Here is a 25,018-nt window from a genome sequence, read left to right as displayed (position 1 = left end):
GAACTTACATTCAGCAGCACGATTTCCATTCAGTTTTGCAAACTGGATCACTTTTAACTTGAATTCAGCACTGTAAAAAAATCTTTTCTGAGCCATTTCAGGGCAGAGCGTGGCAAAACATAACCTACTGTAATATACCAGTAACAACTGCAAAATAGCGCAAAGACAAGCATGAAAAAGCAGGAAATGCAAGTAAAAAAAAATCTACAGCCTGACCTGTGGTGGCGCAGTGGATAAAGCGTCGACCTGGAAATGCTGAGGTCGCCGGTTCGAAACCCTGGGCTTGCCTGGTCAAGGCACATATGGGAGTTGATGCTTCCAGCTCCTCCCCCTTCTCTCTCTCTGTTTCTCTCTCCTCTCTAAAAATGAATAAAAAAAAAAAAAAAAATCTACAATCACTGTATAAGACGCATCCAGTTTTTTGATCCCAACTTTTTTGGTAAAGGGTACATCTTTTCCATGGGGAAATGTGATAACTACAATAAAGAACAATCACTCAACTCTTCTTAATCTCCCTATCACTTATCATTCTCAGATGAGAAGTGCTATTTAGAAAACCTTGAATATGCCAGATTGGACTGTGGGGATAAAAGTGAACGTTCTATATCTCAGAGAAGCTAAGAAACTTCGATAAATGAGAAATAAGATAAATGAAAGAATATCACCGCCGAAATTTTAGACACAAAAGGTGACTAAGTAAACAGGACTGTAGCCAACATCACCAACAAAAATCAAGGAACCATGAACAAAACGCAAGGTTTTTTTAAACTATGCTGTGATAACTTTCTAAAACATTATGAGCTCCCCAGCTGTGCTTACGATAATATTTACAAACTTAAGAGCTGATCTTAACATGGTCTTGTGCTCAGGTGGCATGTCTCCCGCCGAGAGGGGAGTCAGGAGGGAGCCAAGCTGAGTTGTATGGGTGATTAGAGTTAGTAAGAAAGAGGACAGAAAAGGAAAGTTGGTTTATGGGGAGAGGTATAATTTTTTGCTACTAAGGAAAAACCAGGCTGTTGGCACAGCACCCTCTAGTGTCTAGGAAAGTCACTGCAGCCTTGCTTCTGTGGTAAGGGCAAAGCTGGTGTACTCTGTTAACGCCAGCATATATTTACAGTAGTAAATACATGTGCCTAACAGTTGTGAGCTGGACTCTTATCCCCTCTCCACCCTCAAATGGAGTGTTCAGACCTGGCCTGGTTGGAGGCAAGCTCTGAAGAGTATGCTCTGGAATTCTCTCAATGCCTGGGAAGTTGTCTACTAGCGCCTTTAGGGGGCAGGGTGGGTTGCTAGTCCATGTATAAAATAAAGGCCTATTTTTGTGTGTGTGTGGGGGGTTTTTTTTTTGTATTTTTCTGAAGTTGGAAACGGGGAGGCAGTTAGACAGACTCCCGCATGCGCCCAACCGGGATCCACCCGGCATGCCCACCAGGGGCGATTCTCTGCCCATCTGGGGCGTTGCTCTGCCACAACCAGAGCCATTCACAACCAGAGCCATTCTAGCACCTGAGGCAGAGGCCATGGAGCCATCCTCAGTGCCTGGGCCATCTTTTGCTCCAATGGAGCCTCGGCTGCGGGAGGGGAAGAGAGAGACAGAGAGGAAAGAAAGGAGGAGGGGTGGAGAAGCAGATGGGCGCTTCTCCTGTGTGCCCTGGCTGGGAATTGAACCTGGGACTCCCGCACGCCAGGCCAACGCTCTACCACTGAGCCAACCGGCCAGGGCCAATAAAGGCCTGTTTTAACCTACAGTTTAACATTTCACTCAGTTAGTAGATAGAGTGTCGGCCTGGTGTGCAGATGTTCCCAGTTCAATCCTTGGTTATGGGCACACATGAGAAGTGACCATATGCTTCTCCCCCCTCCCTCTCTCCTTTGTCTCTCTTCCCCTCTTGCAGCCAATGGCTCGATTGGATCAAGCGTCCCAGATAGGGGTTGCCAGGTGCATCCCAGTTGGGAGCGCATATGGGAGTCTGTCTATCTGTCCTCCTCTTAATTAAAAAAATTTTTTTTTTGGCTCAGCGGTAGAGCGTCGGCCTAGCGTGCAGAGGACCCGGGTTCGATTCCCGGCCAGGGCACACAGGAGAAGCGCCCATTTGCTTCTCCACCCCTCCGCTGCACTTTCCTCTCTGTCTCTCTCTTCCCCTCCCGCAGCCAAGGCTCCATTGGAGCAAAGATGGCCCGGGCGCTGGGGATGGCTCTGTGGCCTCTGCCCCAGGCGCTAGAGTGGCTCTGGTCGCAATATGGCGACGCCCAGGATGGGCAGAGCATCGCCCCCTGGTGGGCGTGCCGGGTGGATCCCGGTCGGGCGCATGCGGGAGTCTGTCTGACTGTCTCTCCCCGTTTCCAGCTTCAGAAAAATGAAAAAAATAAATAAATAAATAAATAAAAATAAAAAAATAAAAAATTTTTTTTTTCACTCAATCTAACAGAAACATAACTACACAGCAGTCCCTGATGTATAATGTCAGATCTGGGACCAGAAATTTCTTTGAAAAAGATTTCAGTGATGGCTATCCGAGTTGCCCATTTCTACTATATGTGCTACTAAAGCAAGTACCTGGGTCTTCCTTTTCTAAGTAGATTTCCTATCCCCTTCTCTCCTTCCTTCCTTCCTTCCTTCCTTCCTTCCTTCCTTCCTTCCTTCCTTCCTTCCTTCCTTCCTTCCTTCCTCCCTCCCTCCCTCCCTCCCTCCCTCCTTCCTTTTCTTCCTTCTAGAAGTAGCAAGTTTAAACTATTAAGAGATGAAAATCTGCCTGGAGCCCAGTCTGTCTGCCCAGGTCAGTTGCTTTGAGTGCAGCTCCGCCATTTACAACCTTAGATTTACCATGGGCAGTTTGCTAAATCTCACCGTTCTCAGTCTTGTATGCCAAATGGGATTCTAATAGAGGGTAGCACACAGGCTGTTGTGAGGGTTAATGGAGGTGAAGCATGGACAGCACTTAGCACAGGACCTGACACAAAGAAGTTGGTCAGCATCAGCATGATCACTTTGGGCATTGTTTCATGGAGACAAGGAGCTCAAATTAGCATTGAGCTACTTCAACAAAAAGGGCTGGTTATCCGAGATGAGCGAGAACTTCAGACCTTCCATGGAAACACTATTATGGAAAATGGATATTTAACCAGTATAATAAGTCCATCAGATTTGGGACAGAGCACTGTACCTGATTCTGAAGAGATTGAAGGCAAGGTTAATATCTTATTAGTGAAATAGGCCCAGTGTTGTCTGCTTTTGCCTATAAAAGCATCTTGGGGAGGCTTTCAGAAGGAAGCTAGTTTTGGGTAGTGTCTCCTCCCAGAGTGTTCTGCATGGGGCCCAGCTTCGACCTTCTCATCAGCCAATTGATGGCTCCTTGCACAACCCCTGAAGTAGAAAAGTAACATTCCACGTTGGGGGTGCAGTGTAATGCACTGAGGTAGGTTTGGGTATCAGACACACCTGGGTTTAGCTGTAATTTATCTACTCTCTGGCAGCATGATCTTGACCAAGTTATTAAACTTGCCAGCCTCAGGTTTCTCATGCAAACTTGGCATGTACCATGTTGTGTGTAAATTTCAGAACACTGTCTGGCACATAGATGGTGCTATGAACATTTCTATCCCTTCTTCTAGGCTGCCTTCAAAGAATTAATACAATAAATACTTGGATTTGGCCACTCACGCTCATCACCAAGAATTTCCTAGCCCGTTGGCACTGAAGGAAAATACTTATAGCTATGAACACTGGAATAACTCAGATTGCTGTTTTAACCTGTGAGAGTTCAAAATACAGGCCATGTGTTCTCAGGGGGCCTCTAAAATTCCACATGGGATGTTTTGAAAGGGGGGACCAGTGAGGGTGTGTGCCCTGCTGTACAGGAAAAAGAGCAGCCTCACACTACAACCGGTGGAGCTGCTCTCATGCAGCTGCTAGAAACACCTTTCCCTGTGCAAGTTTGCCAGACCAAACAAGTGTGTTTTTTTGTCTTTTTTTTTTTTTTTTTTTTTGTATTTTTCTGAAACTGGAAACGGGGAGAGACAGTCAGACAGACTCCCGCATGCGCCTGACCGGGATCCACCCGGCACGCCCACCAGGGGCCACGCTCTGCCCACCAGGGGGCGATGCTCTGCCCCTCCCGGGCGTTGCTCTGCCGCAACCAGAGCCACTCCAGCACCTGGGGCAGAGGCCAAGGAGCCATCCCCAGCGCCTGGGCCATCTTTGCTCCAATGCAGCCCCGGCTGCGGGAGGGGAAGAGAGAGACAGAGAGGAAGGAGGGGGGGTGGGGAAGCAAATGGGCGCCTCTCCTATGTGCCCTGGCCGGGAATTGAACCCGGGTCCCCCGCACGTCAGGCCGACGCTCTACCGCTGAGCCAACCGGCCAGGGCCAAACAAGTGTGTTTTTAACAATGTGTTTTCAGGAGAGAAGGATCTGATAGGGAAGGCAGATCTAGGGAAGCAGCCCAATCATCCTTTCTGTCTGGGGAATGTACATAGCATACTTTTTTCCTAAGTCCTGGGCAAAGGACCCCATTGAATGGGGTGAGAACAGCACTACTCAGTGTAGCCCCTCACGCATCCACCCAGCAACAGTACAGCCTGAGCCTTTGGTAATTCTAAGAAGAAATATTTAAATGAAACTCCACTTTAATTTTTAAAAAATTGAAAATGTCCATATATGCATGTTAAATGATTTTTCTTTCTTTCTTTTTTTTTTTCTCCCTTAGGAGAACTACCCTATCCCTGAGCCAGGCCCAAATGGTAGGTCCTTGGGATACTCAACTTTTATTTTCTTGTTTCCCTGAAGACAGATGTACATTACTACTCCCTCACCCTTCTTCTGCTCAATTTATACGTCTGCCTCTATTTAACCCTATGCTTTTTGTTAGGCTTTGCAGTGAGTCCACTATCCACAGCATGACTGGATAGACTCTACTAGCCTGCTGTGTCCAGTAGAAGAAACAGTGGTAGAACAAGACAGTTTCCATATAAGATTACTGGCTTGTCCCAAAGAGTTGTTTGTTTTTTTTAATTTTAATTTTAAATTTTTTTTATTTATTCATTTTTAGAGAGGAGAGAGAGACAGAGAGGGAGAGAGGAGAGAGAGACAGAGAGAGAGAGAGAAGGGGGGAGGAGCAGGAAGCATCAACTCCCATATGTGCCTTGACCAGGCAAGCCCAGGGTTTCGAACCGGCGACCTCAACATTTCCAGGTCGACGCTTTATCCACTGCGCCACCACAAGTCAGGCCCCAAAGAGTTTTTGTCATAAAGTGTCTTCAATTTATGGACCAAATGCAGAATTATTCTTTTGACCTTAGGTTACTCTATCTACTATAAGCCATTATTTGGGTGACTAAATTCAAATTTTGAAAAGTAGCAAGTCTACAGAACTTAATGTTTTAGTTAGGAAAGGGAGCATCATTCCTGGAAGACCAGGACCTTCTGTCCAGTGGGGATGGGAGGAGCTGGCTGCATGGAGCCTACCCTGCCCCACTGCCCCAATCAACCAGGTGCAGAAAGTGCGTGTGCACACTGGGTCAGGGTTTCTGCCACATTTGTTCCCCTCTTTCTGGCTTCTCTCTGTGAGGTGGCGGCTGAGTTACACATACATTTCTTGGGTGGTGCCTGTACCTAAGGAAATTGTGCCACCCTATTAGCCGAGGCAGATCCCTGCTGACAGTTTTCTAATTCCTCCCATCCCTGGACTCCCACTTTATGATCTGCAGGACCCTGCTGGGAGCAAGGGGCAGAGGGTTTACAAATAGCTCACCTTACACCCAGCCAGTTAGTTCCCCTTTCTGTTCATGAGGAGTTGGGGATCTGCCTTACCCCACACCTGTAGTTTCTGTGTGAACATCAGATTGAAGGTAGCTTCCTTGGAGAGAGCTTTGCTACTCAAATGCCAGTTGGGTTATTGGGTCAGTGATAAAAATACAAACAAGAGCTGTTTCTATCAGTACTTAGCAAACAACATGTATTTAGGCCTAATTGTTTCCTCTTCCTTTAAGTGCCCTGACTGGGGATTGAACCTTAAACATTTGCATATCAGGATGATGCTTTACCAACCAAGCTGTCCAGCCAATGGCCCAAGCTTTTTTTTTTTATTTTTTATTTTTTTATTTATTTTATTTTAGCAACGAGAAAAAGAGAGACAGAGCCAGGAAGGGAGAGAGATGAGAAGCATCAACTCATAGTTGCAGCACTTCAGTTGTTCATTGATTACTTCTCATGTGGGCCTTGACTGGGGGACTCCAGCTAAGCCAATGATTCTTTTTTTTTTTTTTTTTTTTTTTTTTTAAATGTGCCTTGACCGCGGGCCTTCAGCAGACCGAGTAACCCCTTGCTTGAGCCAGTGACGTTGGGCTCAAGCTGGTGAGCTTTTGCTCAAACCAGATGAGCCCGCACTCAAGCTGGTGACCTCAGGGTCTCAAACCTGGGTCTTCCGCATCCCAGTCTGATGCTCTATCCACTGCACCACTGCCTGGTCAGGCTGAGCCAATGATTCTTGCTCAAGCCAGCAACTTTCAGCTGCAAGCTAGCGACCATGGGATCATGTTGATGATTCCATGCCCAACCTGGTGACATTGGGGTTTTGAACCTGGGACTTCAGTATCCCAGGTTGATGCTCTATCCACTGCACCACAGATGCAAGCTATCATTTTTAGAGAAGGGAAAGAGACAGCTCACTTTGTCCTGAAAGGTTGGTGTTGATTCTAGAGGTAGCCAAACCAGGTTTATCTCAGACTCAAAGCACTCTGGTAAAGCTTTTCTCCCCAGAAGCAGCATTCTACTTTCTCTCTTTTTTTTTTTTAAGCATTTTTTACTTTTTATTAAGTTTTAGAGGAGAGAGAATGAGAGAGAGAGAGAGAGAGAGAGAGAGAGAAGGGGGAGGGAGGAGCAGGAAGCATCAACTCCCATATGTGCCTTGACCAGGCAAGCCAGGGTTTTGAACCGGCGACCTCAGCATTCCAGGTTGCCGCTTTATCCACTGCGCCACCACAGGTCAGGCCTACTTTCTCTTTCTTGCCTCCCTGTCCTTGAGTTGGAAGAGGAAATGATAGTACATTTCAGCAAGAGTTCTAGCAAGTCGAATTTAAACCTCTTACTACAAATTGGTAACTTCAAGAGAGGAAACTGAAATGATTTTCCTAACTCAAATGACTTCCCTACCTTGAATCTCAGAATTCACCCTGCCGTTTCTTACTCTATTCACCAAAACCAAAGATGGAGAAAGTTCTATAGAGCCACACCGGGTGAATCTCCCGCGGTTTGTGGGAAGGACAGCATAAGACAACTGAATGCCTAGCACAACTTTGGGTCTCTTTGTTTTTCTCAGGGAGATACTTGTAACATGGTTTTCTCAGTCAGACAAGGCCAGTAATCCTGTCGGACTTACTTCAGCAAAGGGGCTCAGTAGAATCATTATATTAAACTTGGAAAACTGACAACAACAATACCACCAAATCTCACTATATTCAAACCTGTGAAGGTTGAAACGCCAGTTGAAATATTTGGGTAGTTTAAACGAACACTGCACTTTTTAACAAAACAACAGGCATGAAGACAGCCTGATCACTCACAAAGTGGTGCCAAGCCTAGATTCTGCCAGCCTCCCTTTTAGGAGTAGATAAGAATCAGGCATAGCATATTCATTGTCTGGTGAAAGGTTAACTACTAAAAAACAGGTTTTTTTTCTCTTATATGATTGATACATTTCTTCCTACTAATATCATGCTTATGCAGTTTATTAGAGCTCTCCAGAGGAGCAGAACTGGGAGAGATTTATTATACAGATTTATATATAGAGAGATTTGTTATACATATATAGAGAGAGTAGGGGAAGCTTTATTTTAAGTTATTGGCTCACCTGTTGTGGGGTCTGGCAAGTCTGGAATTTGTAGGGCTGATAGCAGTCTGGAAATTCAGGTAAAAGTTGATATCACAGTCTTGAGGAGAACTACTTCTTCAGGAAACCTCAGTCTTGTCTTTTAAGGAGTTGATCTGGTTGATTAAGGCTTAATCAAATTATGGAGGGCAGTCTGCTTTACTCAAAGTCTAATTATTTAAATGTTTTTTTTTTTTTAAATTGGGGCATAATTGACATACAACATTATATAAATATTAGTTTCAGGTGTACACCATAATGATTCAGTCCTGGCCAGGTTGCTCAGTTGGGTTGGAGTGTTGTCCAGATAAACCAAGGTTGTGGGTTCCATCCCTTGTCAGGGCATGAACAAGAATCAAACAATGAAGGCATAAATAGTGGGACAATAAATTGATGTTTCTCTCTCTCTCTCTCTCAAATCAATACAATTTTTAAAAATGGAAAAAAACAACAAAAATAATGATTCAATATTTGTCTATATTGGGAAATGATCACCACAATAAGTCTAGTTAACATCTATCACTTCACAGAGTTGCAGTTTTTTCTTGTGATAAACTTTTAAGATTTATTTTCTTAGCAACTTTCAAGTATACATACAACACAGGATTATTAATTATAGTCACCATGTTGTACATTAGATCCTCAAGACTTACTTTAAAACTTGAAGTTTGTGCCTTTTGACCGTCTTCACCCATTTCATCTATCCCCACCCCTGCCTCTGGCAGCCACCAATGTAGTCTCTGTATCTGAACATGATTTTTTCTTTTTTTCTTTTAGAGATTCTACATATTAGTGAGATCATATGGCATTTGTCTTTCTCTGTCTGATTTATCTCACTTAGCATAATGCCTTCAAGGTCCATCCAATGTTGTCACAAATGGCAAGAATGCCTTATTTTATGGCTGAATATTATTTTGTTGTGTATATATACTGTATTCTCTTTAACTGTTTATCAATTGATGGCTACTTAGGTTGTTTCCATATCTTAAATATATATATATGTTAAATTTATATAATATATATTTATATGTGTGTTATATATATGTATATATGTTTAACATACATATTTTTTCAGTGAGGGAAAAAGAGAGAGACAAACAGGCAGACAGGAAGGGAGACAGATGAGAAGCATTAACTTGTAGTTGTGTCACTTTAGTTGTTCATTGATTACTTCTCATATGTGCCTTGACTGGGGGCCTCCTGCTGAGCCAGTGACCTCTCGCTCGAGCCAGTGACCTTGGGCTTCAAGCTGGTGACCATGGGGTCATTTCTATTATACTTCACTCAAGTTGGTGAGCCCGCGCTCAAGCCAGCAACCTTGGGGTTTCGAACCTGGGTCCTCAGTGTCCTAGATCGATATTCCCTACACTGCACCACCACCTGGTCAGGCTCCATATCTTAAAATTTTAATCACACTTGAAAAATACCTTCACAGCAATATCTAGTGATTGACCAAACAATTGGGCACCATAGCCTAGCCAAGCAGTCACATAGAATTAACTCTTACTTGCAGTTATTTTGCTCTGTGAAAGTGTTCTTGCCTTCCAAGACTCAGTCAGGGTCTCTGGTTAGCTTCCTTTCTTCTGTGGTCTAAATTCTGTACCTGGCCTTGGAAAGCAAACCCTCTCCTTTGTCCTGAGGAGAATGGTCAGGGTGCCTCAGGGTGGTTCCTTCCCTCACTTGTTCTCTTCTCCTTTCTCTTATCAGAGGTGCTGCTGAGGATGCATTCCGTTGGAATCTGTGGCTCAGATGTCCATTATTGGCAGCATGGTCGAATTGGGGATTTTGTTGTGAAAAAGCCAATGGTGCTGGGCCATGAAGCTTCAGGAACAGTCGTAAAAGTGGGATCATTGGTAAAGCACCTGCAACCAGGTCAGCAAAGCCCTTCAGCTAATGGACCAATTTATTCATTCAACATCAATGTTTGTGTGTGCTTTCTTGGGACCAGGCTGTCTGTTACACACTGGGTGTGCAACAATCAACAAGAGAATCTAGGACCCAAAATGCATGGTTCTTAACCTTCCTCAGTGGGAAACAGAGCTGGGACACAGATAGTTACTTAACTACAATTTGCTGAGGGCAGCAGAGAAGAGTACAGGGTACAACTGATGTATTCTACTTAGACCCTGTACTCTTGAATTGGCTTGTCTAAGGACAAGACAGTTAAGCCAATACCTGCAGGCAAGTAACAAATAAGCCAGGTAAAGGGGTATGGGAAACATTCCAGGCCTAGGAACTACAATCTGTCTCTACATACTTAAGAACCAGAGCCTTTAATGAAGTCTTAGATTTCATTGGATGGCTAAGAAACCACCAATATGTTTCTAGACTTGCTTAATTCATTCTCCCAGAGGGAGGAATTCTTAGCTATAGCAGACCATAATATGTTCTCCAACACAGTGAATTAAATCCAAGCTGTCTTCGCATAGCTAGCCATTGACTTTAATCATCCTTTGCTGATGAGGCCACTACACAACCTGTGGATGACATCAGATTATTTGGAGGAAGAAGGAGGTTGGTAGGAGGTGCCATCCTGTGTTAGTTAGAAGGCTCCCCGAGTCCAGTTACATGGGGAGGGATTGACCAGCTCTGAAGAAGCTAGGCATGTGTCTCATTTGAATGTTAAGTCAGGTGCTCCATTATCAGTAAAGTCAAGAAAGCCCTGGAGGTTATGCAGGGTTTAGAGCTTCCAAGAGCTACTGATTGGTTTTTACTTGTGAAATGGGATCTATAAATATTAATATATGTCATAAGAAAGAGCAGGGTTCTCTAAATTTAAGTTATAATAGGTGCTTAGTCGGCATTGACAATGGATTCAGCCTATGCCAGGTGCTTTTTTGTTTGTTTGTTTTATTGATTTAGATAGAGAGGAAGGAGGGGAGAGAGAGAAACAGGAACATCAATCTGTTCCTGTATGTGCCCTGATCTGGGATCAAACCTGCAACCTCTCTGTTACAGGATGATGCTCTGACCAAGTGAGCTATCCGGCCAGGTACTTTGCAGGATATAGGAAATGGAGAGGATAAGATCCTTGGATGCTCCTATCTAGTTGGGGAGACCAGACATCAGGACTATATAAATACCAACAATTAGAGAACAAGACCATAGGGTGAAATCAGTAAACAATAGGCTCTAGAAGTTCAAAGGAAGGGTGTCTGTCATGGACAGAGGTGTGTAAAAAAGGTCCATGAAGTTAATAGGTCTTTGAGCTAGACATTTAATAATTATAATAATAAGAAGAAGGCAGATAACATTTGTTGGTTTACTATTGTTAGTCTCCATGTTAAATATTTACACATAAAATTACTTCATTCTTGAAACAGGTATTTTCCTCATGAATGGATAAAGAAAGTGAAGTGTGCTGATTGTTCAGGGTCACACACTAGTTAGTCTTAGAGCTAGCCTGACTTAGTCTTTCTGACCCTAGAGCAAGTTCTCAGAACCATTGGGATGCCCAGCCTGTGGAGACTTGAGAAAGGTTTTGTATTTGAGCTACTAGAGAGATCAGAAGCTAATATTCCAGTTAAGAGGAACAGAATAATAAATTATAGCGGTGGGAGCTACATAATCTGGGTTGTTGATAAATCTATGCTGCTCAGAGCAGAGGTTCAGTTTTGTGGAGATTATAAAATTACATAATCACTACAAAAATCCCTCTTTAAAAAGGGGGACTTTTTACAGTGATTTATTATACTGTTATAATATATAACTGTGAGTTATTATATTATTATAATGTAATAATAATTAGATGACAATATTACAATATAAACCACCTAATTACGGAGGATCCAGAATGCTAAGTTGAAGAATTTATTGACAATGCTAGAAGCATAGTTTGAAGAAGGTCCACTGGGCAGCAGAGAAAGTAGAGGACTAGAAGGAGAGACATACATGTTTAGTGGTCGCAGGGATTTCTGTGGGTACTATTTTTTTAGAATACAAAATTTTTATAATCTGGTCATCTAGCTGATAGTTTGAATTTCTTCCACAATAATACCAGCTCAGATAATTATATAATGATAAATATAATAAAAGTAGTTGATGCTACTATATATTATTGCTACTATTATCACCATTCCACCACTAATTTAATGAGCACTAACGACATACTAGGATCCTACACTATCCTGTGGGCACTTTTAATACAAAAGTAATAAAAAAATAGCCTAATGTGTCTCTGATTAGTAAAAAGCAGACCTCTCGGGGGTCCTTCTCCGGGACTTAACAACACATTGCTCAGGCTTAGGAGCACTCTAACATCGTTAGTATACCCCTGTGGGGGAGGATGGGGGGGTGACAGTGGGGACTGACTGGAAAGGAACACAAAGAAATGAGGTTTCCAAGATGGTGATAATGTTCTGTGTCTTGATGGGATTTACATCACATGGGTGAATGTGTCTTTAAAATTCATCTAGTGGCCCTGGCCGGTTGGCTCAGTGGTAGAGTGTTGGCCTGGAGTGCAGGAGTCCCAGGTTCGATTCCCGGCCAGGGCACACAGGAGAAGCGCCCATCTGCTTCTCCACCCCTCCCCCTCTCCTTCCTCTCTGTCTCTCTCTTCCCCTTCCGCAGCCGAGGCTCCATTGGAGCAAAGTTGGCCCAGGCTCTGAGGATGGCTCTATGGCCTCTGCCTCAGGCGCTAGAATAGCTCTGGTTGCAACAGAGCGGCGCCCCAGCTGGGCAGAGCATCGCCCCCTGGTGGGCATGCTGGGTGGATCCCGGTTGGGCGCATGCAGGAGTCTGTCTGATTGCCTCCCCATTTCCAGCTTTGGAAAAATACAAAAAAATAAATTGTTGTTGTGAGTTGGGGGTGCAGAGAGAGAGATCAGCAGATGAAATCATCAAGGACTAGCAAAGGACCACCGCTCACTCAGGCAAATGGCCCCGAGTTTGTGCTGTGTCCTATTTTTATTCACAAGACTTCAAAAAGCTTGTTTACTGAGAAATTGGCATAACATCAAGTGTAACTTTTACTTTAAAGATACATGGAGTGCACCTGCAAGATAGCTTAGTAACAACATAATATCAGAAGGCATTAATTGCTATTGCTTCTATGGATCCTATATCATTCCTCTCCTTATCTTAAGGGATAACCTTGGAAAGTACAGAAATCTTATGAGAATGTTTTACTGAGAAAAGCCCAGCAACTGCCTTCAGTCACATAGACCTGTTTCAGTGACCCACCTTCAAGTCACAAAACAATTCTCTTGGGAAAACATTCTTTTCTTGTTGGCTGTGTTTCCATCCAAGGCCATGCAATGGGTTATTCCACTACAATAAATAAATAAATAATAAAATAAAATTCATCTAGTGGTCCACTTAACATTTGTGCATTTCATCAATATCAAAATTTTACTTAAAAACCATAAACAAGTATTGAACTCTAATTAATGCTATGCAGGCTAAAGTATTTAAGGGTGAAGTGCACTAATGTCTGCAACCTACTTTGAAATGCATCAGGAAAGAAAATGGATTGATGGGTAGAGGAGAGATGGATAGACGGTATAGATGAATGTGTGATAAAATGAATATTGCTAAATGTTAATTGAATAATTGATATGGAGGTTATCTGGGTGTTCACTACAGAGTTTTATCAACTTTCCTGTATGTTTGAAAACTTTCCCAATAAGAAGAGAGAAGAGCAATTCTAATGCTGGATTTCCAAGAAGACCCAATGAGACCTAGAGTAGAAGTGTGATAGAGCCGGCTGTTCCCAAGCCTGAGTGTTTCTCTCCACTATACCAGAGTTGGAGGACTTTATGTGTCATTTGCCTTAATGCTTCTGCTAACCAGGAGTCAGCTGATTCCTAGTTGTCTAAGCACAACCAGACTCTATGACTTTTTTTAAAGGCCTTGCTCCATGTTTTCAAAACAGGTAAAGAAAAAAATGTCTGCAAACACTAGCTACCTCTTTTGCAGCACATTGAGATGGGAACTGAAGCCGGCTTGCCTTAGAGATGGGACTGGTTCTATGTTTCCCAAGCTGGGAGGTAGCGGTGGAGCTGCAGGGGCAGGTTGGGTTGGTCCATAAGTTGGTGAAAGGGCAGGCCAAACTAGTCTGCAGACAAGTGGACTGGTCATTTTCTTCCAGAGTGTCAATCTGTGCTTTATTCTGTTTCCTATGAGCTGGGCTTGCTAGGACACCCTGGGTCCCCAGGGAGGAGGGTGGCTCATTTGTCCAGTTTTGCTCTCTGGTCTCTGCCCGTGAGCCTGTGTCCCTTCACAGCATCTCTGTGTCTACTTGTGCTTTCCTCTCCAGGTGATCGTGTTGCCATTGAGCCTGGTGCTCCCCGAGAAATCGATGAGTTCTGCAAGGTTGGCCGATACAACCTGTCACCGTCCATCTTCTTCTGTGCCACGCCCCCTGATGATGGCAATCTCTGCCGGTTCTATAAGCACAATGCCAACTTCTGCTACAAGTTAGTACCCAGCCTAACCTCGCAACCTGGGACCTCTTCCTTTCCGTTTGTTTGGTGTACTTTCTTCTAGGAGTTTCCTGTGGTGACTTACTTTGCCATTTTTAGCTCACAATTCCAGATATGATGCATCCCCAAAATGGGCCGGTCCTTGGTGGGTGGAGGAGGGTAGCCTTACGAGGGCTAAAAATGACTTACAGTCCTTGGATTTAGGTTTTCAGTCTAACTTTTCTCACCAAGATCAGCAATAGGAATTTGTTGCTAAAGTCATTCACACTTGTCCAGCCATCCTGGTGAAACCTTGTGTTTGTTTTCCATTATTGGTTTCCCCCGCAGCTACAGGAAAGAGAATTTATAATAGCAGTGACCTTGACAATAACAGCAAACAATAACAGCAACTACTGGGTTTACCGAGGCGGTGTGGTGAGGACCCTGAATTCACTCCTTCCTAGAAAATAACTTTGGGGAAATGACTTAATTTTTCTCTGCTTCAGTTCTATTTAATCACCAGCTGATTAAATAAGGAAATGCCTGTAAAGTCCCAATTATTATAACCACACGCCTGGTCTTGTGCTAGTAAGTGCTTTGCATGCCTTATCTTATCTCCCCTCCCGGAAGAACAACGGTGGGTGGGCACCAGTCGTGCAGTTCAGTGTAAGGGTTAGCAGAGGCAGGAGGAGGCTAATAGACTCCAGCACAGAGCAGTTAGGAGTCAAGCCGTGATCCTGGAGCTCCTTCCTGCCCTGTGCTCACTGCACAACCCCAAAGTTCAAAATGGTTTTTGCAGTGAGAACTATTGTCTGGCAGAAGCAAAGTTGCTGCACCTTCTACATGCCCCCCAGTCCTTGGAGCCCTGGGGTGCTGATGTGCCACCTTCCTTCTGAGTCCCAGTGGTGGCTCTGTCCGCAAGGATGGGGCTTGTCTGATGGAAGCCAAGTGCCAATCATAGGGAGTCTGAGAGATCTGATATTTTCTTTGTACTTTTTTTTTTTTTGAGAGAGCGAGAGAGTGGAAGGGACAGAGATGAGAAGCATCAACTCTTAGTTGCAGCACTTTATTTGTTCATTGATTGCTTCTCTTATGTCCCTTAACTGGGGCTTCAGCAAAGTCAGTGACCCCTTGCTCAAGCCAGTGACCTCGGGCTTCAAGCCAGCAACCTTTGGGCTGAAGCCAGTGACCATGGGATCATGCTGATGATTCCACACTGAAGCTGGTGAGCATGTGCTTGAGCCAGATGAGCCTGTGCTCAAGCCGGAGGAGCCTGCACTCAAGCCAGCCACCTCAGGGTTTCAAACGTGGGACCTCAGCATGCCAGGTTGACACTTTATCCACTGAACCAGCGGTCAGGCCAGATCTGAGTTTTCTAGTGCCCACTGGAAGCCTTGAGAGGAGTCACAGGCTGGAGACCTCATGATGAGTTTAAGTCAACACCCAAACCTGCTCTAGAAGAAAGGTTGTGTGGGCAGAGTCCACCTTTCAGCAAGTGGTTCCTGAACCAGACCACCTTTCCTGGGCCCTTTCCAACTCAAGGTGCCAAACAAGGTTTTCATAGAAAGCAGAAGAGCAAAGTGGTAAAGCCAAGACTAACCACTGGTCTCTTCAGTTTACCAACTGTGTGACCTTGAAGTTGTTACTTAAACTTTGTAACCTCAATATCCTTGCCAGGAAAATGGACATGATAATAGCATCAATATGATGGAATGCAGAGGATTATTGACAGGATTCAATCAGAAAGGCATCTCAAATACTCAGCACGAGTCCTGGCACATAGGAGGTGCTCAATAAATGGTGCCATCATATGTCATAGCCATGACCTTGAGTCTGGAGGATGGTACGGGGTTAGCCCTGAAATAAAGCCTTGGGCTGGGGAGGGGTATGGGGTGGTTTGTAAGGAACTGTGTGGGAGGGAGTGTTCTGGCTAGCAATGGTGATGGAGGACTGAAGAAGGCCTCTAGGGGACATGCAGCCCCCTCCCCTGACCTCTCCTCCTGGGGTACTTTCTGTGTCCCAGCCCAGCCCTGGGACTAAGCCTTCCTCCCTGGTTTCTTTCTGTGAGGATTTCTTCACTATCAGTCTCTTTATCTTCCTACCCACCTTATTTTTATTTTATCTTCCTGCTTCCTCCTTGGCTTCTTGATCATTCTTAACTGCTTTTTCGGGGGGGGGGGGGGCGTTTGGTGCCTATTCCTGAACCCTATTGTGAAAACCATCAGGTTACCTTGTCATTCTCCAGTGTTTATAAAGTCATGAAAGATTGAACTGGAAAGATATGTAGAGTCTTCTTATCCCTTTCCTCCCTCAGCCCCCAGAGAATAAGGTTAGGGAAGGAGGACCCAGTCACTCTCCCAAGGTTAGTGGCGAAGGGGCTGGACCCCAGGACTGCGCCCAGTGCTTCTGCCTCCATGCTGCTGACCTTAGCTGCATGTGTGATAAGGCAGTGGCTTTCAACCTTTTTACATTTGGGGACCAGTGACCTAGCCAGCCAGAAATGGAAACATGCAATAAATAAAGTTTTATCTTACTGCATGTAACAGTGCAACAAGGTAGAAGCTGATGCTTGCTTTCTAAACTCTACATGTATCATGCATTGAATACTACATAAGTTTGTCCAAATGCTTTTTGTTTATTGTGCATGATTTGTAAATGGTCTGCATGGTGCAAAATGTTGTTCAAACGAGCCTACAAGTTTAAAAGATATTAAGACAACCTCAGTAATATTTTCATTGATGATACAGGCTGATAAGTGGTAGTCACCCTGAGCATAAGTGAATTTGACTAAGATCATTTGGTCTATAATCTTATACAATATCAGGGTGGTTAACTCTTTCATGGACCAGCACAAAATTGCTAGTGGACTGGCACCTTGATTGAAAAGGCATGTGAACCTGCCCAGGTGATGGCACAGTGGATAGAGCATTGGCCTGGGATGCTGAGGACTCAGGTTCAAATCCCCAAAGTTGCTGGCTTGTGCATGGGCTTGAGTGTGGGATCATAGACATGACCTCATGGTCGCTGGCTTGAACAAGGGGTCGCTGGCTTGGCTGGAGCTCCCTGGTAAAGGCACATATGAGGAAGCAATCAATGAACAACTAAGGTGCCACAACCACAAGTTGATGCTTCTCATCTCTCTCCCTTCCTATCTGTCCCTGTCTGTCTGTCTCTGTCTGTCTCTCTCTCTCTCGAAAGAAAGAGAGAGAAAGAAAAGAAAGAAAAGAAAGAAAGAAAGAAAGAAAGAAAGAAAGAAAGAAAGAAAGAAAGAAAGAAAGAAAGAAAGAAAGAAAGAAAAGGTACTGTATGTGAGAGCTGCCTAATCAGTAGGATAATCTCCCAGAAAACAATCTTCTCTTAGCACCATCCCCAATTCCTTTTCTCCTTGGTGCTCTCATTTCAAGGGGAAGTCAGGATGAAGGGGAGAGGGGCACACAGTTCCTGACCGAAAGCCACCCTCAGCTTAGAGCCAATACAGGCTTTGAGGGGGCCCAAACAGGAAGGGGCAGGTGTGTCTGAGAGTGTGTTGTTGGGTCCGTGCAAGTTTGGGAATCTTCATTATTTCATTTCAAACATATTTTCTTTGTTTTTGTTACATATAATTATTATTATAATTTTTTTCATTTAGAAATTAAATTTAATGGGGTGACATTGATCAATAAGAGTACATAGGTTTTAGGTAGACATCTCTCTAGCATTTGAACTGTTGATTGTGTTGTGTGCCCATCACCCCAAAGTCAAATCCTTTTCTGTCACCATTTTTCCTTTTTTTTAAAAAAACAACATCCTTTTTAAAAAAATTTTCCTCTTATTTATGCATTCACTGGTTGATTCTTGTATGTGCCCTGACCCAGGATCAAGTCTACAACCTTGGTGTATTGGGAGGATGCTACCCGGCCAGGGCACAAACATTCTTCTTCCAGTAGAGTTGATGGTGTGATGATAGCAATCAGAGCAGGAGGGCAGATTGGAGTGGAGGCAACAGTGCGAGAGAAGCCGGAAGGAGGGGAGAGGGAAAAGCTGGTGGCTGGCAGCTAGGCCACCTTGTAGGCCTTGTCATTTCCTCTGCGGATTGTGAGCAGTGACAAGGATCATGGGGATGAGTGTGTGGTTTGGTTGCCACCTTTATTTCTTTTTAGAACTTGAGGATTTTCATGTGGAGTTTTTGGGGCACTGAATAAATAAATACTGGACTGTTAAGAGCTAGCAGAAACTAGATAATAATTACAGAACTGTTTGTACCATGGTGCAGCTGATACGCGACAGGCGGTGGATACGGAGTCAGGACACCTAGGTTCAAATCTTGCTTTTCCACTCACTAGCATTGTAACCTTTGGCAAGTCTCTCCTTGAGCTTCAGTTTCCTCTTCTGTAGACTAAAGATAAAAAATAAAGCCTGTCCTTCCCACCTGACAAGGTCATGGTGGGGATCAAATGAGATAATGGGTGAGAAAGCTCTCTAATCTGTAAAGTCTTATTCAAATGTTTGCTGTCATCGTCAGTGGGATTGTTAAAAGGATCAAGATACCAGTGAATGTGGAAGTGAAAAACAAGAGCCCAGTGGGGAAGGTGACCCGGCCTTAATCAGCTGTGTGCGAGACAGGTCCCTTCTCCACCTCCCCCAGTCCTGGGGCAGCCAGGCAGCTGCTGCTCTCGGGTGTGGTCTCAGGAACGTGTGATGGGGACAATGAGCAGACCGATGCCAACTTCTAAATCACTGCTTTGCAAAGCTGCTGATTGCCAGGATTGTTTGCTGAAGTGAGACCAGAAAGGCTTAACAGTTTGAGAAAAAGATGAGATTCTGGCCTGACCTGTGGTGGTGCAGTGGGATAAAGTGTCGACCTGGAACACTGAGGTCGCCGGTTCGAAACCTTGGGCTTGCCCGGTCAAGGCACATATGGGAGTCGAAGCTTCCTGCTCCTCCCCCTTCTCTCTCTCTCTCTTTCTCACTCCTCTCTCTCTAAAAAAAAAAAAAATGTGGCTTATGTACATATCTGGTTTCAAATTCAAATCCTTGGAGCTCCTGACTAGTTTTGAACCTTTAGAGCAAGTTATTTAATCCTCCAAGGCTCAGTTTCCTTATCTGTAAAATAGGAATAATAGTACCTACTACAGAGCTGTTTTGAGGGTTTACATGAGTGAATTTATATAAATTGCTTAGCACATTGCCTGGCACATAAATAAATGTTCAGTAAAATACTAGCTATTGTTATTCCTATCAACCCAGAGGGAATAACTGAGTGTGTTGAATGACTGACTCTCCAGGCTTCCTGACAATGTCACCTTTGAGGAAGGGGCCCTGATTGAGCCACTGTCTGTGGGGATCCACGCCTGCCGCCGAGCTGGAGTCACCCTGGGGAACAAGGTCTTTGTATGTGGAGCTGGTAAGAAACAGACACTACCCTAGTTACGAGCTCATTAAAGGGGAATGTGGGGGCTCCTCTGCCATCTCATGCTCCCTACAAAGGCTGAAATTGGTCCTAGGATCTTTCCTGGTAGGAGAGGGTTACAGTGTCCATAATCTCAGTGACCAGCACTTTGCTAAATAAACTAATATCTGCAGAAATGATGTTATTTTCTAGGTAACATAACTCTTTTGTTCATTTAAAGAATGCAATTTGGGATTATATTTTCAACCTTAGATAGGAAACAAGGGAGATGTTTTTGATAGTAAAGGGAAGAGCAACTTTTACAACTTCCAAATCATAGCATAGAAGTAGCCTTCTGGTCCATCCTGGAATGAGGTGAGCCTTGCTCACCATCAGTGAAAGTATAGCCCAGCTCACTGCAAGCCTGTGCCCTGCCTGCACGGGGAAGCTGCCTTCTCTCCTCCAACCCAGCAAACCTCAGACTGAATCATTCTAGACTTCTAACTGCTGGTGACTTGACAGCATGCTCACACTCCTTGTAGGTGTGATCTAATATTTCTCATAATTTTTTTTTCAGTAATTGACGTATAACAGTAGTTTCAGGTGTGCAGCATCATTATTTGATATTTGTATATACTGGTGAGTTGTGAACAACACTGGTGTTAGGAGCAGCCCTCTCCTGCACAGTTGAAAATCCCTGTAATAATGTTTGACTCTCCAAAAACTGTCCTAATAACCTACTGTTGACTGTAAGTCTTACCAGTAACATAAACAGTTGATTAGCACATATTTTGTATGTTATATGTATTATTACAATAAAGTAAGCTAGAGAAAAGAAAACACTAAGAAAATCATACTGAAGAAAAAATACATTTACAGTCCTGTACGTGCTTATTGAAAATCTGCATATGAATAGACCTGCACAGTTCAAACCCATGTTCAAGGGTCAGCTGTGTTGCAAAATGACCACCACAACAAGTCTATCACTATGCAGTCACAAAGTTGTTTTTTTTATCTTGGTATGAATGAGAACTTTTAAGATTTATTCTGTTAGCAATTTTTTCAAATATGCAATGCAGTATTATTATTTTTTTAGAGAGAGACAGATAGACAGGAAAGGAGAGAGATGAGAAGCATCAACTCATAGTTGCAGCACTTTAGTTGTTCACTGATTGTTTCTCATATGTGCCTTGATGGCGAGAGGGTATTCCACCCAAGCCAGTGACCCCTTGCTCTAGTCAGCAGCCCTGGGCTTCAAGCCAGCAACCATGGGATCATTTCAATGATCCCACATTCAAGCCAGATGAACCCACGCTCAATCTGGCAACCTAAGGGTTTCGAACCTGGGACCTCAGGGTCCCAGGTTGACACTCTATCCACTGCGTCACCACCACTCAGGCACAATACAGTATTATTAACTATAGTCACTGGGCTGTATGTTATGTTCATATGACTTATTTTATAATTGTAAGTTTAATTCCACATACAGGTGAAATTATATACTTGTCTTTCCCTGTCTGACTTACTTTACTCAGCATAATGCCCTTAAAATCTATCCATATTGTGAAAAATAGCAAGATTTCCTTCTTGTATATGACTAATATTCCATTGTGTGTACATGCATTGCAGTGGACACTTAAGTTGTTTCAGTTCTTGGCTGTTGTAAATAATGCTGCAGTGAACGTGTGGGTCCATCTCTCTCTCTTTTTTTTTTTTTTTTTGTATTTTTCTGAAGCTGGAAACGGGGAGAGACAGTCAGACAGACTTCCGCATGCGCCCGACCGGGATCCACCCGGCACGCCCACCAGGGGGCGACGCTCTGCCCACCAGGGGGCATGCTCTGCCCCTCCGGGGCGTCGCTCTGTTGCGACAAGAGCCACTCTAGCACCTGGGGCAGAGGCCAAGGAGCCATCCCTAGCGCCCGGGCCATCTTTGCTCCAATGGAGCCTCGCTGCAGGAGGGGAAGAGAGAGACAGAGAGGAAGGAGAGGGGGAGGGGTGGAGAAGCAGATGGGCGCTTCTCCTGTGTGCCCTGGCCGGGAATTGAACCCGGGGACTTCTGCACGCCAGGCCGACGCTCTACTACTGAGCCAACCGGCCAGGGCTCCCTTTTTTTTTAAAGATTTTATTTATTGATTTTACAGAGTGGAGGGTTGAGAAGTATCAATGCTAATTGCTTCACTTTAGTTGTTCATTGATTGCTTGTCATATATACCTTGAACAGACAAGCCCAGGGTTTCAAATCTGCAACCTCAGCATTCCAGGTTGACACTTTTTCCACTGTGCCAACATAGGCCAGGCACATATACACTCATGTCTCTCCCCCAGTTAGTGTTTTCATTTTCTTCAGATAAATACTCAGAAGTGGAATTGCTGGATCATTTAAGAGTTCTGATTTTTAAATCTTTGAAGAACCTCCATACTAGCTGTTTTCCGTGGTAGCTGTACCAATTTACATTCTTACCAACAGTATAAGAGGGTTCCCTTTTCTCCACGTCTTCCCATCACTTGTTATTTCTTATCTTTAATAACAGGTGTAAGGTGGTATCTCATTGTGGTTCTGGTTTGCATTTTCTTGATAATTAGTAATGTTAAACACCTTTTCACATACCTGTTGGCCATTTGTATGTTTCTGGATAAATGTCTGTTCAGATCCTTTGCCCATTTTTTAATTACAAATTTATTTTTTTGCTATTGAGTTGCATGAGTTCTTTATATATTTTGAATATTAACTCATTAACAAATACATGATTTGTAAATATTTTATTTGGTAGGTTGCCTTTTTCATTTTGTTTATGATTTCCTCTGCTGTGTGGAAGCTTTTAGTTTTGTGTCAAATCCAAAAAAGTCTTTGCCATAATCAAAACAAGATATTGAAACTACTTAAGTGTCCATCCATGGATGAATAGATAAAGGTGTGGTTTTTTTATACAATGGCATGACGTCAAGGAACTTACTGCCTATGTTTTCTTCTAGGAGTTTCAAGTCTTGTGCTCAAGACTTTAATTCATTTTGAGTTAATACTCATATACTTTTGTGACTGATTTTGCTTTGGCAGAGCCAAATCAGTGACCACCAGGCTTCCTAAGTGGGGTGACGGGTATAGAACACACTTGCCTAAATGAGCCAGTGGATTTTTTTAAACGTCTACATAAGTAATACCTTTTTGCTCATAGTATAAAAAAGTAAGTTATACACACACAGAAATTCACTCATAGCCCCATCGGCTTGAGAGAATAACTGTTAACATTTTGGTATAGAAGCTTTCTTCTTCTTCTTCTTTTTTTTTTAGTTTTATCTTTTATAAAAGAGAAACATTGGTTTTTGCTGTTCCATTTATTTATATATCCATGGCTGATTCTTTTTTTAATTTTAATTTTTAGATTTTATTTATTTATTTTTAGAGAGAGAGAGAGGAGAGATAGAGAGAATGGGGAGGAGCAGGAAGCATCAACTCCCATAAGTGCCTTGACCAGGCAAGCCCAGGGTTTCTGACCAGTGATCTCGGCATTCCAGGTCGACAGTTTATCCAATGCACCACCACAGGTCAGGCCTAGAAGCTTTCTTCTTAAAAAAATTTATTTTTCCCCATTCATTTGAGAGAGAGAGAGGGAAAGAGAGAGAAGCATCAACTCACTGTTCCACTTAGTTGTTCCATTCAGCTGTGCACTCATTGATTGCTTCTTGTACGTGCCCTTTCTGGGTGGGTATTGAACTCGTGACCTCAGTGCATTGGGATGCTTTATCCATAAAGCCACCTGGCCGGAGCTATTTTCTTTTCTTTTCTTTCTTTCTTTATGAGATTGTGTTGAATATACTTCATTTTTTTACCTACTCATTTAAAAAAAAATTTTTTATTCATGGATTTTAATGAGAGAGGGAGAGAGCAAGAGAGAGAACATGATGTTCCTGTCTCTCTCTTGCTCTCTCCCTTCTTCTCTTAAGATCAATAAAATAAATATTTTTTTAAAAAAAATCAATATATTACTAACGTTTTATGTCAGTAAATAAAAGTTATGCCATAATTTTAACTGTCTGGTAACCCACATTAGTTTATTTAACTAATCACTTTGTCGGATATTTCAGGTATTTTCCAGTGGTTTGCTTTCTGGGAGAACTCATAAAATTATTTTCAAGGGAAGTGTCCAAAAAGAAAGTCCCCAAAGGCCTTCACCGGATAGCTCAGTTAGGTGGACCATCCTCCCGAAGTGCAGAGGTTGCCGGTTCAATCCCTGGTCAGGGCACATATGGGAACAGATAGGTGTTCCTATCTCTCTCCCCTTTCCTCTGTTGCTAAAATCTATAAATAACAATTAAAGGAAAGGAAATTCCCAGAGATTTTCTGCATAACCTGATTTTGTGGATCTGTTTTTTGTGTTTAAATCATCATGGCATCCAGCAGGTAGAAACTGTGGGGGAGCAGATGTTCTCGGAGCTGATTCTTAGTCACTTGAACATCTCGGGGCTTTCTGAACAGCTGCCTCAGCTCTGGGAACCAGCTCATTTAGGAAACTCCATGGTGGTCCCCAGAGGGCACTGAAAAACAATGTCTCTCCTTGGGGAGGTGTGGTGGGTTCTGAGAAGGTAGGAGATCAAAGAGGAAATCGGAAAATGTACCCAGACCTTCTGAGATGATTTCTTCTCTGAAAAAAAACAAATGTTTCCTTGAGTCCTTTGGTTATTTGATATTATCCCCAAGCAGTACCCAAGAGTAAGTAGAAGATTCATAGATCTGGAGTTTTTTGTTGTTTGTTTGTTTTATTTTCCCTAAGTTAGAAGCGGGAGGCAGTTAGACTCCCACATGCGCCCGACTGGGATCCACCTGGCATGCCCACCAGGGGGTGATGTTCTCCCCATCTGGGGCTTTGCTCCTTTGAGGCCTGAGTCATTCTAACGCCTGAGGCAGAGGCTGTGGAGCCTTGGCTTCTGGAGAGGGAGAGACAGAGAGGAAGGAGAGAAGGGTGGAGAAGCAGATGGGTGCTTCTCCTGTGTGCCCTGACTGGGAATCGAACCCAGGACTTCCTCACTCCGGGCCGACGCTCATAGATATGTTTTAGGAGAGAGTCAAACAGAACCCAGCCCTACGAGCAAATTTCATGTAGAAAACAATTCCTCATGCATTCAACACACTGTTGTTAAGGTCGCACTATGTGTCGGGCACTGGGATAGATGGTAGAGGTACACAAAATATATAGTTCTTGTTTACAGCCTGGACAAGGGGAAGAGCTGATGTTTCATATTTTACAAATTTTCTGCTTTATTTAGGGCCAATTGGACTGGTCAATTTGCTCGTGGCCAAGGCAATGGGCGCAGCTCAAGTGGTGGTGACTGGTAAGGTTTTCTTCTTTTTAAATATCCTCGAGGTGGGGAAACAACGGAGTCCATTG

At 43.6% G+C, this 25,018-nt stretch overlaps 1 protein-coding gene across 1 annotated transcript in view; it reads left to right on the top strand.

The window, feature by feature from the left end:
• The window catches only part of SORD (sorbitol dehydrogenase), a 41,603-nt gene that overhangs the window by 9,082 nt on the left and 7,503 nt on the right, over nucleotides 1–25,018 (top strand). Inside the window, exons 2-6 of the mRNA XM_066342415.1 lie at nucleotides 4,705–4,738; nucleotides 9,571–9,735; nucleotides 14,120–14,279; nucleotides 19,529–19,647; nucleotides 24,897–24,962. Coding sequence (XP_066198512.1) covers nucleotides 4,705–4,738; nucleotides 9,571–9,735; nucleotides 14,120–14,279; nucleotides 19,529–19,647; nucleotides 24,897–24,962 — 544 coding nt within the window. The remainder of the gene's footprint in view (nucleotides 1–4,704; nucleotides 4,739–9,570; nucleotides 9,736–14,119; nucleotides 14,280–19,528; nucleotides 19,648–24,896; nucleotides 24,963–25,018) is intronic.

Source organism: Saccopteryx leptura, chromosome 6 (genome assembly GCF_036850995.1).
Source record: "Saccopteryx leptura isolate mSacLep1 chromosome 6, mSacLep1_pri_phased_curated, whole genome shotgun sequence".
NCBI classification, from domain to species: Eukaryota; Metazoa; Chordata; class Mammalia; order Chiroptera; family Emballonuridae; genus Saccopteryx; species Saccopteryx leptura.
This window is presented reverse-complemented; position numbering and strand designations above follow the sequence as displayed.